Source organism: Rousettus aegyptiacus, unplaced genomic scaffold (genome assembly GCF_014176215.1).
Source record: "Rousettus aegyptiacus isolate mRouAeg1 unplaced genomic scaffold, mRouAeg1.p scaffold_m13_p_4, whole genome shotgun sequence".
NCBI lineage: Eukaryota > Metazoa > Chordata > Mammalia > Chiroptera > Pteropodidae > Rousettus > Rousettus aegyptiacus.
Genome location: NW_023416307.1, coordinates 132092904 through 132107698, shown reverse-complemented (window position 1 = coordinate 132107698; position 14795 = coordinate 132092904). Strand labels below are relative to the sequence as shown.

General features: G+C 38.8%; 1 protein-coding gene across 1 annotated transcript in view; it reads left to right on the top strand.

Moving 5' to 3' along the window:
- The window catches only part of COL6A5 (collagen type VI alpha 5 chain), a 95670-nt gene that overhangs the window by 14253 nt on the left and 66622 nt on the right, over positions 1–14795 (top strand). Inside the window, exons 3-6 of the mRNA XM_016140261.2 lie at positions 762–1361; positions 4160–4792; positions 9674–10234; positions 13418–13972. Of these exons, the coding sequence (XP_015995747.2) occupies positions 762–1361; positions 4160–4792; positions 9674–10234; positions 13418–13972 (2349 nt within the window). The remainder of the gene's footprint in view (positions 1–761; positions 1362–4159; positions 4793–9673; positions 10235–13417; positions 13973–14795) is intronic.

Genomic DNA, 14795 nt, shown 5'->3' with positions numbered 1-14795 from the left:
GTATATTTTATGTTTATTTTTATTTGTTATGTCTCAACAATCTTTTATTTTAATAAATACAGAGAAGCAAAGAATTTATTTATTTACTAAAAAAATCAAAGTAGCACTTAGTTGGAGTTGGAGGTATACAATATCAAACTAATTTAATCTCTCAAAGATAACAGAAAGCCAGGGGCAAAAGTCATGAATTATACACCTGGCTAGAAAGACTTTAATTATTTATTGATTTGGTTATATCCCAATGTTCCCTGTCTCTCTGAATAGAGTCAAACCATTTGTTTTGTAGGTCAGTTTGCATCTTGGCCATAATGAATTGAAGAAAAGATAAAAAAGGAACACCACATAGGAAATAAATTTTATGTGTTTTTGTGGCTAAGCCATTGCCTTCCTTTTCTTTTACAAATGTGAAATAAGGAAGGGACGGACCTCTTTGGGACTTTCTGGTATCATGTTGTTTATTCTTTAGTACGATATCAGAGTTTGGGGTTCTACAACTAAAAAGGAAAAAAAAAATGTCAATTGCCTCCAGTATCGAGTTGAGAAAGAAAAATTTATTGGCTAACTTTACTAAATCCTTTTGTTTGACATTTTAGCAAGAACAAGTACAGTTTCTTCTGTGTGACATCCAGACAACACTTTCTCTGGGTTCCTGAGTTACCCTGAACACTAGGACATAGTCTCCAATGAGTGCTATGGTCTGAAATGTAAAGGCTGAGCAAAACATTACCTTGTTTTGGTTTGTTGTCATTTTATTTTGATAGGGCCGGGTCCCCAGTATGCAGATGTTGTGTTTCTGGTGGACAGCTCTGATCACCTGGGAATTAAGTCCTTCCCTCTGGTGAAAACGTTCATCAACAAAATGATCAACAGTCTCCCCGTAGAGGCCAACAAATACCGCGTGGCCCTGGCCCAGTACAGCGACAAGCTCCACAGTGAATTCCAGCTGAGCACCTTCAAGAGCAGGAATCCCATGCTGAACCACCTCAAGAAGAACTTTGCATTCCTGGGCGGCTCCCTGAAGGTAGGAAACGCTCTCCGGGAGGCTCACAGGACCTACTTCTCTGGACCCGCAAACCTAAGAGATAAGAAACTCTTTCCCCCAATCTTGGTGGTGCTGGCTTCCGCCAAGTCCGAGGATGACGTGGAAGAGGCTTCCCAGGCCCTGCGGAAAGATGGGGTGAGAATCGTCTCTGTGGGGCTGCAGCAGGCTGCTGAGGAAAACCTGAAGGCCATGGCCACGGCTCAGTTTCATTACAAGCTTCAGACAGTCAGAGACCTCAGCACATTCTCCCAGAACATGACGCAGATCATCAAGGATGCGACTCAGTACAAGGAAGGTTCAGCTGATGTTGACATAAAAGGTAAGAAAGACTTTGATTGAGGACGCACAGTCCCCATGTGATCAGATCTCCATCTCTCCACCCTCATCTCTTCCTACTTCCATTCTCGTTTTCATGACTAGCCATGCAGAAGCTTTAGAAATTTCTACACAACACACTAACACACTCTACTCTTACTCACTTCTGCCTTTCTTGTGCCGTTTTCTCTGACGAGGAAGCCATCTTATGTAGGACTGGATGCCATGAACACAAGGTCTGATGATCCAGACAGTGTCTTTAGCTGGCTGTGTGAACTTGCCAGATGTCACCTCTCTGAGCCTTGCATCAGCATCCTCATTTAAGACATGGGAGTTGAGATGATCTTGAAACTTCCTTCCTGCTTTACCATTCATCAATTCCATGGCTATAACAATGGGCTGATTTTGTGGTCAGACCAGGATAGACCTTAATAACAAATAGACTTATTTATTTCCTCTGTGACATTATAGAGCCAGTGCTCAAGACCAGTTGTTTTCTTCTATTAAGATACTTGGGTTGGTGCAGGCTCTTCCATATTCAAATATAACTTCCAAGGTGCCCCGGGAATTGGTATGCAGCTGATAGAAGGGAAAAAAGATGGAAGGTCACTCATGGGAGGCTTTTATGGGCTAAACTTGGAAGAGATGCACACTACTTCTGCTCACATTTTATTGGCCAGACCTTAGTCCCATGGCCATACCTAACTTCAAATGAGGCTAGGAAATCAGTTCTAGCTCTAAGCCCAAGAAGAGGAAATAGATTTGTGAGTATCTAGAAGGCTCTACACAGTTGGTATTATCCCTGAGGCACCAGTGAGTCCCTTTCCCTCCACTCTCCTCATCCCTCACACCTGCCTTGGTGAAAATAGCAAGTTCTTATGGCTTATGCCCTTCTCCTGGAGAAGAAACCCTCCTATGATCTTCTACTCTGGAGACCTTGGAGATTTTTCAGCTTCGTAGGTGGTAGCTTAGTCCGGGCTTTCCAGTACAATGGGACTTTACCACCTTCTTAGAGGGTTCTGTGTGCTACTATGCATCTCTTACTCCTCCTAATTTACTTTATAGCTGTAGAGAACAACCAGGTTTTACTTGACAGGACTCAATCTTGCCTTTCAAGGTTAAGAGAAGGGCTTTGGGTTTAAATCCTGGCTTGGCTGCTAAGGGCTTTGAGTAAATTATTTAACCTTTGAGCTTTAGTTTTCTTATCTATAAAGTATGAATCATAGTGCCTACATTTCAATATGGGTGAGATGACTTGTTTGGCATTTGACACAGAGTTTACTGTTGCTAATAGTAATCGTTTTTTGCAGATACAAACAGAATGGGTAACGTTGGGGGGTTGTTTTTGCCAACTGTGTGGTGTTCAAAGTATATTGGTAGATTTATGAGAAATATTTTTAATTCCACAAATAATTCCAGGTTCCCACCAGGCACCAGGTCCTGTAGGGATTGAGATAAGTAAGATATGTCATCTGGCTTCTAGAGCTCACATCCTAATGGGCAGCTCTTGGCAAAGTTGAGCTTATCTCTTGGCTACACTTTCCTCCACTTGTGCCTGGAGTAGGAGTTTTATACGCATATGGTGTCCTCTCCCCTGGATTCTAGATTCATGCAACCAGCTGCTTACCTGGCATTTCCAAAGTAGCCCCAGCTTAGCATATCTGAAATGGAATGTTTGAATTCCCCCTGCAACTTATTCTTCCCACCATCTTCTCTATCTTGGAAAAAAGACACTACCAATATCCACTCAGTTGTTCATGCTAAAAAAAAAACCTAGAAGTTTTCCCCACTTCCTCTTTGTCTCTCAGCACTAGCATTCAATTTATCATTGAGGCCTCTCTATTCTACCTCTAATTCATGTATCAAAACTCTCTCTTCTGTTTCATCTTAGCTGCTGTTTTCTTTGTCCAAGAACCATTATCTTTTCCCTGGACTAGAGCAACTATTTCTTATTGAGATTGCCAAATTCATTATTTTTCCTCAGCCACTGGGATGACATTTAAAAGATTTAAATAAGATCACGTGATGCTCATATAACTTGCCCCCTCCCCCCTCTTATTCATTACCGTTCCCTTCACTCACTGGCTCCAGCCAGTCTGGGCTTCTGCTTGTTCCCATCTTCTACTCTTCTTTTGCCAGAGTTCCTCTTCCCCCAGAACAACGTGTGGCTGATTCCTTCTCTTCGTTCGTATCTCCACCCAAATGTGATCCTTTCAGAAAGGCCTTTCAAAGCCTTTTTTATGTTTCAGTGAGGTTAGTCCCCACACTATATCCCCAGCATAGTAACTCAGTTGAGTTACCTGTTTTATTTCCTTGCTAGCACGTATTACTATCTGAAATAATATAATATAGTTATCTGTACTCCCCATAGAAGTGAGCTCCCTGAGGTCAGAAACGTTTCTGCTAACCCATCGCTGTATCAGAGTGCTTGACAGTGGTGGTGGTGGTCCTGGTGGTGGCGGGATCTGGAGGTGATGGTGCAGGAGATGGTGATTGCTTGGTTGTTACTGGTGATACTGGTTATTGGTGGTAGTGGAGGCTATGGTGGTGGTGGTCATGAAGGTCATAGTGGTGGTGGGGGTGTCATATTTTTAATATTGGTAAGAAGCATTCTTTAGATAAAGGGAACAGCTTTGCAAAGCCTCCGAAGTCAGTGACCTTGTAAGTCTTGTTCGGAATATTTATCTTTGGTTTAATAAACTACCTCTTTTTTCACTAATGCCTTTTCATAATATGTAAAGTGTCTTTCTCACTGTGGGCTGATGGTTCATACTAATCCTCACCCTTTTTCTCTCTCCATAGTTCCCTTCCCAGGGACCTGTCAGAAAGACTCGTTGGCTGACCTTGTGTTCCTAGTGGACGAGTCATTTGGGACCAGACAAAATTTAAGGAACCTGCAGAGCTTCCTGAAGAACATTACCACCTCCCTAGATGTGGAGGACAACTGCCTGCGGCTCGGACTTATGAGTTACGGCAATACAGCCAAGACTATTTCTTTTCTCAAATCAAGCACAAATCAATCTGCATTTCAGGACCAAATCCAGAAGCTTTCTCTCCAGACTGGGAAATCCAATGCTGGGGCTGCCATTGAGAAGATGAGAAGAGAAGGCTTCTTAGAGTCAAGTGGCAGCAGAAGGGCACAGGGAGTGCCTCAGATAGCAGTCCTGGTCACTCAGAGACCCTCAGATGATGAGGTGCGTGAGGCTGCAATGAAGCTTCGTCTGGAGGGCATAACTGTGTTTGCCCTGAGCATCCAAGGGGCTAACAAAACCCAGTTAGAAGAAATAGTATCTTACCCTCCAGAACAGACCATTACCATGCTAAAGTCCTATGCAGAATTGGAAACTTATAGTAAGAACTTCCTGAAAAAGCTCCAGAATGAAATATGGTCCCAAATTTCTACTCGTGCTGAACAAATGGATCTTGACAAAACTGGTATGTTAAAAAAAATACTTTTCTTCTTATAAAAGTAATTTGAGTAATTGCTTAGGCCTAGGGAAGGAGTGAGGACTGACTTCAATTACATAAAAGAACTTTAGAAGTTATGGAAATGTTCTAAAACTAGATTTTGGTGATGGTTGCAAAACTTTATAAATTTACCAAAAAGTCATTGAATAATTACAGTGGGCAAATGTTTTAGCATGTAAATAAATCATATCTCAATAAAATGTAGAAAAACTAAAACATGTTAATTATAGAATAGTTTCAGAGTATTAATGAATGTGGAGAAGAAAATAAAATTGTCTATAATCGTATCTTTTAGATAAAACTATTCTTAACATTTATTTCTCCTGTCTTTAGTCTCTTTTCTCTCTATACTTGTGCACACACAGACACACACATACATATTAAAAAAAAAAATAATATAGCATTGTGTATATCAGTGCCGTCCAACAGAACTTTCTGTAATGGTGGAAATGTTGTTCTCTGTGCTGCCCAGTAAGGCAGTCACTAGTTATATGTGGCTATGGAGTACTTGAAATGTGGCTAGTGTAACTGAAGAACCGAATTTTAAATTTAATTTAATTTTAATTTTTTATTTTAATAGCCACATGTGTCTGATGGCGGTAGTATTGGACAATGCAGGAATGTACAATTGGGTCACTTGTCATATCAGTTATAATTACATTAAATGTGGCTAACAGAAGGAAAAATAACAGTGATTTTAATAGAATAAAACTGTATTTTCCCGTTTCACAAATAAGTCCTGAAGTAGGCAGACCAAGCTGGTGTGGTACACCACGGTGTCAGGGACCCTGTCTCTTTCTATGCTATATTTTTTTGCTACTTGTGGCTTTTATTTCCAGGATCATAGTCCAAGAGAACTGCTCTTCGCATCACAGCCACATCCAACAAGCAAGAAAAAAGAGAGATAAGGAAAAAAGCAGGCTTCCATCTCATTTTTTTCAAGAATGTTCTCAGAAATTACATATACCATTTTTACTTACATTCTATTGGCCGGAACGTATTCACATGTCACAGTTAGTTGTAAAAATGGGAGGTCGAAAACGTAGTCTTTATTTGGGGCAGCCAAGGTAAAATTTTTAGCGAGGTAAAAATTGGGTGTTCATTTAGCTTAGAAGAAACAGAGAATGCATATTGGGTATAATCATTATTATCTGCCTTTCCTACTTTCCTATCAATCAATATCATGCACTTTTGTCCATTTCCTTACATATTATTTCGCAACACTTTTTACGTTGGGAAAAATATTCCCTCATATAGATATAACATAATTTGTTTAATGTATCCTAAATTGTTGGATATATAAGTCCTTACCAATCCTTTGCTCTTATAAAAGTCTTGCAGGGATCATCTTTATGCAAGACCATGATTATTTTCTCACTTTTTAGTCTTTATTATTACTTTTTTCTGCCATCATTCTAATGAAGGATATTCTTTTTGTGATGCTTTGTGAATCTGCAATAGTTTTACTGAGCTCTTTCAAAGGTACATGCCAAGAGATACTTGATGTGGCCCTGTGTTTATCTCATTCTGAGATATCCGCTGTCTTCACGTATCCCCTCTGCAGATATATGCTTTCAAATAATTGGAACTAGAAGTTGGCAGCACTTGTATAGGAAAGAATGGTAATCTTCCAATTATATTAAAACCTAATTTTAAACTCAGACCAGTCAACTGAAGGTTTAAGGATGCATCCTGGGCCAGCTCTGGATTTCCTCTGGCCTGTGTACATTACAAGGCAGCAGGAAGAAATAAGACCTGTACTGCCTCCTGAGTGACAAATAGGGGACTCCTTCAGAGTGGCAGTCACCTTGGTCTAATACCAACTGTTAGGGCTGAGGAGGGATGTATAATGGGGTCTCAGGGAGTTTACAATGATGCAACAACAACAACAACAAAAAAACAAACCTATTAATGTCATTATAGAATATCTGAATGGGAAGATATCGGACCAAGGTTAGGGCAAGGGCCATCCAAGGGAAATGGCTATCTTCCATAAAGCCTCAGTAGATGGCTTCTTATTAATTCAGGTGCTCTCAAATATTGGTATCTGACTTAGGTCGGGTTCCTCAGAAGCAGATGCCAAACAAGGATTTATGTGAAATTGACATATTAGGAAATACACCCAGGAAAAACTGGAGATTGGTAGGGGAAGTGGTACTAGGAAATGGATGATAAAGCCCCATGGAAGGTCAATTCCACAGAACCATTCTAGAGACAGTGTGGGTTATAACTTAGAGTTGTCTCAGGGGACAGTGTAGCTAGAGAATTTATGTGACAGCACAGATGAAGAAAATGTATATTTCCATACACTTATAACTCAAGTGCCAAGTAAAAAGCATTCTAATAATCTGCAAACAGACATAGGTACTAGCTGTTGGAATGAAAGCACTGGGAGTCAATGTGCACAAAAATGGTAAAGAATTTGAGGGGTTACGAGCAGAGTGCCAACCACGTCTGTTGTAAATTTATCAGTTTTCCGAGGATCTTGTAACTAACTCAGTGGCCCAAGCCCTCCCCTAAACTAATGAATCAGTCTCTGAGGGTAAGGCCTGGGCACTTGCATTTTAGTAAACTCCCCAAACAACTCGTGCTAGAACCACTACCTTAGTGAGTGTGCCATGGTCTAGAGGTGGTAGCCAGCTTTGTAGTTTCATAGTGGTCAAACACAGAAAACTAAACTATGTTGACTTAGTCACTGCTATATCCACCACATCTGGCACAAAGTAGGTATTCAATTTATTAAACAGTACTTCATTAAATCAAGGTGAGACTCACAGTAGCCAAACCAAGAGACTGATGTATAAAAAAAGAATAACAATTATCTTTGTAACGAGGACTATCAATGCCCAGAGTTCTGGACATTCATCTTCTCTGAGAAGTTCATTTTGTCCCTGTACTCATGCTAAGTGAGAAGCCAAATTGTAATCAAAAACTACTGGAGATTGTGAAATCAGAGCAAAGGAATTAGTTTTATGACTGAAATATTTAGCGGCATCTAACTGGGTGGATGACTATATTTAAGATATATATATATAGCTCTATCTCTCTCTCTATATATAACTGTACAGGTGAGGCCTTGGGCCAAAGGACACATTCTTCTTCAACACAGTCCAACCAAACTTTTTTGCAATGATGAAAATGTTCTATGGTTACACTGTCCAATATGGAACTGAAGAGCCGATTTTTAAGTTTTATTTAATTTTAAAATAATTTACAATTAAGTAGTCTAAATTTACATTTTAATAGCAACATGTGACTAGTAGCTAGTGCGTTGGACAGCACAGCTCTAGGGAGGGTTGAATGAACATTGCCACAGTTACCCACTGTGACTCACATTTTTTTCTTCTTCATTGCTGACCACTGCTATCTTCTTTCTGAAAAACATCTTATTCTTTCTTAATAGGTATGTAAATCAGTTCATTGATTGCTGTCAAGTTTTGCTGGCCTGGGATCAACCTTTTCTTTCACAGATAACTGCTTATCTTTGCCCTAATACTTTAGGTGTCGATTTCATAGTCTAATTCTCAGAGTCGAACTTACTTCCAGGATTTCTGATTTCTTAAGGACCAACTTCCCTAGCTTAACATACTGTAAATAGCTGTAAATTGCCAAAAGATTGTCAAGAAAGAAAATATTTCTGAAATGACTAAATTATCTAGTATTTTAAAGATCTTTCATATACTCAATGAGATAATTGCATAAATAACCTAAAGTTTGGGAGTATGCTCTTTCTTCTACTCAGTTGCAACAAATGACTAGACAGAGTTGTAAATAGACCATTAGGAAAATTAAAGCACTTTTTCCTAGATTCTGCTCAATAAAGGAAGGAATGCGGAGCGCTCTTTTACTTAAAAAAAAAAAAAATTGTTGAAATCTTGTGATGTACCAAGCCAACTGGGCAGAGAACTAGACGAAGTCTCTGCTTTGGTGTAGCTGACATTCTGTGGTAGGAAACAGGCTGTGTTCATGAACAAACGGATAAGAAAATTTCAGAAAGTAATTTCTGAATGGTATCATAAAGAAAACATACAGGCTGATAGGATAGAACAGTGATTGATGTGCTTTCACTGAAAGGGAAGAGAAGGCCTTTTTGAAAAACAGACACTTGATTTGGCGCATCCATGATGAGATGAGATGAAACCAGCCATGTGAATTTTTGGGGGAAGAATATCTCAGGAAGAGAGGAGGGCAAGCACAGAAGCCCTGGGCACATTCAAAGTCCTGAAAGACGCCCAGTGTGGTTGGAGCACAGTCAGTAAGATGATAGATGAAGAATTTCTGGAAACGGAGTCAGAGAGAAAAGCAGGGGGAAAGATCAGGCCATTTTTTTTTTTTTAACTCTAAATGCAATGATAAATCATTTAAATAGAAGCATAATATTGTCTGGTTCTAGCTTTAAAAATATCACTCTAGTCGTTCTGGGAAGAAGAGGTTATTGGAGAAGTAAGAACAGAAAGTCACCTATCTTGCCTCAATTCTCAAGAAATAATAAGGCATATTTGTCTAAAAAGGAAGGTGTCAATATTGCAAAAACAATTTGACTTAGAGCCTGGAGACTCAGGAATCTGGTACTTACTCTTTAATCTACTGGCTATGTTGACTTTAAGCAAACCACTAGGCCTGGCTCTATTTCAATTTCCTCACAAGGTTGTTGCAAATTTCGAAGGAGAAAATGGGCATGGATGTGCTCGATGAAGTGTACGGGGTCTGTGAAAACCCGAAGGGTCCTCATTCTTTAGAACCTTCACAGCCTCATGTTCCTCTACAAGCCCTTCTTGCCAAGTTCTTTCCATAGTCTCTATAATTAACCAAGAATGCACTTTCCATTTTCTCTCTTTTTTTTTGCAGGCTGTGTGGATACAAAAGAGGCCGATCTCTATTTCCTCATCGACGGCTCAACCAGCATCCAGAAAAATCATTTTGAGCAAATCAAGAAATTTATGTTGGCGGTGATAGACATGTTTAGCATTGGCCCAGACGAAGTTCGAGTTGGAGCTGCTCAGTATTCAAATGAGAAGAAAGTGGAATTTGATATTCATATTTATACTAATGATGTGGACTTAAGAAAGGCTGTTTCTAATCTTAAGCAACTCCATGGCGGCACTTATATTGGGGAAGCTCTGGATTTCATGCTGCCAATAATAAGGGAGGGAAGGAAGAGTAGATCCAGCGAGGTTCCATGTCATCTCATTGTGCTGACTGATGGGATGTCCACGGATGGCGTCCTTGAACCTGCCGAGAGACTAAGGGCTGAACAAATCATCATTCATGCTGTTGGCATTGGGGAGGCTAACAAAACACAACTGCAGCAAATTGCTGGGAAAGAAGAAAGGGTTAACTTTGGGCAGAACTTTGATTCTTTAAAAAGCATCAAAAATGACATTGTTCACAGCATCTGCACTGAAAAAGGTAAGCAAAACAAGAAAAGGCTTCATTCCCTGCACGTAATTTGTTGCTCCAGGCAGTCTTACAGCCAGGCTGAGACAAGCAGTGATGTGACCCCGTTGTCTGGCTAACATTTTGCTCAATTTCCTTATCACTGTGGAAGGATTCAGCCCCTCACTTTAAACCAATTGCCAAGATTGGAGAATTCCTCTATAGACAGCTGCCCTGAGATCATCTTGTAAGTCAAAAGTAGGAAGGTTGCTAAGAATGTTGTGTCCTTGACAAAGCTCGCTGCTGTGGCAGTAAGAGACTCTATTCTGTGTGTGAATTGTGCATGTGACTATGCACGAGCATGCACTATTGAGGCAGGTGAGTATAGTGGAAAGAAAATGGGCTCTGGCTTTAGGTAGATTAGGGTTCCACTGACTTTTCTACTTGAGCTTCAAATTTCCTTATCTATAAAATGAGGTCAACACCTACATCAGAGAATCCTTACAGGTTTAGCATAATAAACACCAATTCTTGTTTCTCTATTATGAATGCATATCTAGAACATATGTAACTGTTGTTTACTTTTATTTATAACAGAAACACATATTTGCATTTTTGTCCTGATTAAAAATTAAGTAACAATTCTTAGGAAAAAGAGAGTTGGGAATTGCTGTATCTGATTGTTATTTATCTTAATAATAGCCATTTACTAACTGAAGATGGTATGTGTTGATTGCTAGTATTAGCAGATGAAAATATTGTCTGCTGAGACACATGTTAGCCTACCAGTTAAGAGGAAAGATGCTGGAGTGAGAGTCAAAGTTCAAACCCCAGCTTTATCACTTACTAGCTGTGGACCTTGTATAGGTTACTTACTGTCAATCTGCCTTGGTCCCTGGTGTGCAGCCTTCTTGTGTGGAGGAATGCCTAGCACGTAGTAAGTGCTACTTAAAATTAGCCATCGCAGAAGTTGATTAAGTTGTTCAGTGATGAAGAAATAAAAATAATTCTCACTTATTTGAACTTAACAAAAGTTAAAAATGTGTTGGGATTTTCTCTGAGCCACTCAAATAAAAAAAAATAACAAATAAACAAGCAAATAAGTTGCTACTTAAGCAAAATCTTAAGTCACAATTTTGTTCATTGTTCTTTCTGTTATGGATAGTGTTATAGACAGGGTTGGGAGTACAAGAGGAAAAGTTCCCCAACGTTTCCTGGGCTTGATGCCAAGAGAAGTAAAAGGGTCTTAGGAAATGGAAAGTAGATTGTATCACAAGTCCTCTCAAGGGAGAAGGTCCAACATCAATTTGAGGAGCTACAGTACATCTCTTGCAGGTCAAGTAGTTGCAGCTCAGGTATCTGAACACTGGCATGCCTGAAGGAGGAGAAAAATCTGTGGACGAGGAAATGAGCCATAAGACTGTCAACAGAGAGGCAAGAAACAATGAACCAAAGCTCCAGAGCCTAGAGAAACACTGACAAGTCTCAGAGCAAATGTGGATAGACTGAGACACAGTATATTGGTTAGGGAGCAGGTGGAGTGGCTATAACAAAAAGACCCCAAACTATACAATACAGAGTATTATTTCTCTCTTGCATAATAGTCCAGGGTAAGCAGCCCAGATCTAGTAGAGACTCTTCCATGCTCAATACATCGCTTCCATCTTTATGTCATAAGTGAAACTCCGCTTCTCACCTTGCATTTGTGGAAAGGAGAAAGGGCTAGGGGAGCATTCCATACTTAGTTATTTTAATATCAAAATCCAGAAGCATTCAAATCACTCCTGCTTATGTCTATTGGCCAAAACTTAGCCACAGGGCCACATCTAGCTTCAAGGAAGACTGGAAAATACAGTCTTTACTTGGGCAACCATCTGTTTAGCTGAAACTTTATTGACATAGAAGAGCAGGGAAACAAATATTAGAGGACAAGAGGGAGTTTGTCACAAATAGATACAAGGAGGTAGAGCCAGCTAAACTGTATTTAAAAATCTACTTCGAAAGTAGGAGTAGTGAAAGTGAGAGGATTCTTCTGTACTTCATAGCAGTTGGTCTTTGCCAAGGCCACAGATATCTTCAGTGACCTCCCTATTTGTTACTTTTAGATGGCTCCAGGGAGGTTTGAGTCTCAAATGATGGGTTTAGTCCCCTCTGGTGGGCCTTACACAACACAAGTAATTAAAAAATAATTAGCGTCTTTTTATTCTTCTATGGCTGATGCTAATTGTTCATTTTTAAATAGTATGGGAGGTACTCTTTGAGTATTGAGGGAGGGGCTGGTAAGAGAATGGCAGTGATAAGACTGAAAGGACTCATGATAAATATAATATATTTGTATATTTTATATATGTATTCTTACATATATATATGCACACACAAAATCTCTATTGCAAATTAATCATGTTTTTTTCCCTATAACTTACAGAAATTGGTTTCCTTTGTGTGTATATATGTACAGATACATATATACATGTGCATATATTATGTCCATTTCCAAACAGTAGGATATCTACAAATTTTATATATAAGTAAAGGGACAGTTCATATTGAATGGATACTGCTTACTAACACACTTATTATCTCTAGTAAAAGCTCTTCACCACAGTTTCTAGTACTGACTTATAGTACTTATCAAATCACTTTAAATTATCCCAGGTAATTGTTCTATGTAAAGATTACTTAGAATTTTGTTTTTCAAGAATATATATAAAACATTGGAATATTAGTCCTATGAGTGCAGGGAATTGATTACTTCTTCTCCAATTTCTTTTTTCTTTTTCTTTTCTTTTTTCTTCCTTTCTTTTTCTTTTTTCTTTTTTCTTTTTTTTTTTTTTTTTTGATCACCATTACATCTTTAACACACATAGCCTGATGTTTGGCATTTTATACATTTCAAGAATTATGAATGAATGAATGAATGATGAATAAATGATGTACACGCACATGAATGGATTAATTAATTAGTTAATACAAATTTGAGAAGTTGCCTTTCCTCTTTAAAACTTCTTGGATAATCTTCACTGGATTTCTAATTTAGGGTTTCAGTCAGCAGGCTTTTACTAAAGAAGTAAATACAATTTTCAAATACAATAGCAGTTCCTTGAGTTAATTGTTGATGTTTTCTGATTTAATGCATTTATTTCTGCTTTACTGTTTCTGCATGTTCTAAGAACTATGCCAACCTGATTAATTTCTGATCTTCTTGATAATATGCAGGATGTGAAGATATGAAGGCTGATGTCATGTTTCTGGTGGACAGTTCCAGCAGTATAGGACCTGAAAATTTTGAGAAAATGAAGACCTTCATGAAAAATCTATTAGCTAAGCTTCAGATTGGTCCAGACAAAACTCAAATTGGTGTCGTTCAGTTCAGTGATTATAATAAGGAAGAGTTCCAGCTTAATAAATACTTTACACAAAAAGAAATTTCAGATGCAATAGACAGAATGTCTCTCATTAACCAAAACACTTTGACTGGAAGTGCACTAACCTTTGTAGATCAATACTTCACTCTCCCTAAGGGGTCCCGTCTTCGGGTCAAAAAGTTTCTTATCCTCATCACGGATGGAGAAGCCCAGGACGATGTAAGAGACCCTGCCAGAGCTCTTCGAGACAAGGGTGTGATTATCTTCTCTGTGGGGGTGTATGGTGCCAATAGGACTCAGCTAGAGGAGATCAGTGGGGATGGCAGCCTAGTCTTCCAAGTTGAGAAATTTGATGATCTAAAGGCAATAGAAAGTAAACTCATCTTCCGTGTGTGTACTCTCCATGGTAAGTGACTCTCTTATCTGTTAATCTCAAGAACATGAGCTGTTGACTTTGTAGAGGGGTGAACAGTGGGGTTGTACTCTGGGGTTGGTTTCTAGCTGGACTTTGGTGTTAAGTTTCAGTCTCATCTATGTTATGGTAAAACACCCATGACCTCCAGGGATATTCCAGATTCATAACTTTGTCAGCTAATTTGGCAACAAAGTAATCTGGCTTTGAGGACTTCAAATATGTTTCAAGAAGGTCTCAGAATTTTACATTAAACTTCCAACTCCTTTGTACCTGTATGCCTAAATTTTCCAGAGCCATTTTTTAACCCCAGATGTTTTTAATCCTCAGATTTGTTTCTTGGCTAACTGTAACCATTGTTAAGCAGTAAATAATTAGAAATACAAATTTATCTTCCTCTTAGTTAAATTAAGTACCCTAAGCACCACTCCCCCCAAAAACTCACTGTATTTTAAAGATATAGTATGTATTTTCATTACTGCACATTATCCTTAACCACTATTAGGTAGGAATTTTACATTTGCCTATTCATGTATCTATCCCTTTGGAAAATTTTGTTACTTTTATGATTGCGTGAGGGGTCATCATTTTTACCTCACAAATTATAGTCTTTTTCTAAATGTATTGAGCAACTTTCAGTTTGAGCCCATCAACTTTAATGGCTTTTGAATGAGAACCTGCTGTAAATCTACATGTAAGGCTAAAAACACCTATGTCTTTAAATCTATTATGTGCTGTTATCTATGTTTTGGATACAACTTCGAGAATGAACCAAAGCATTAGTAAGTTTGCTGTATGTTGTTTCCTGGCAATATAG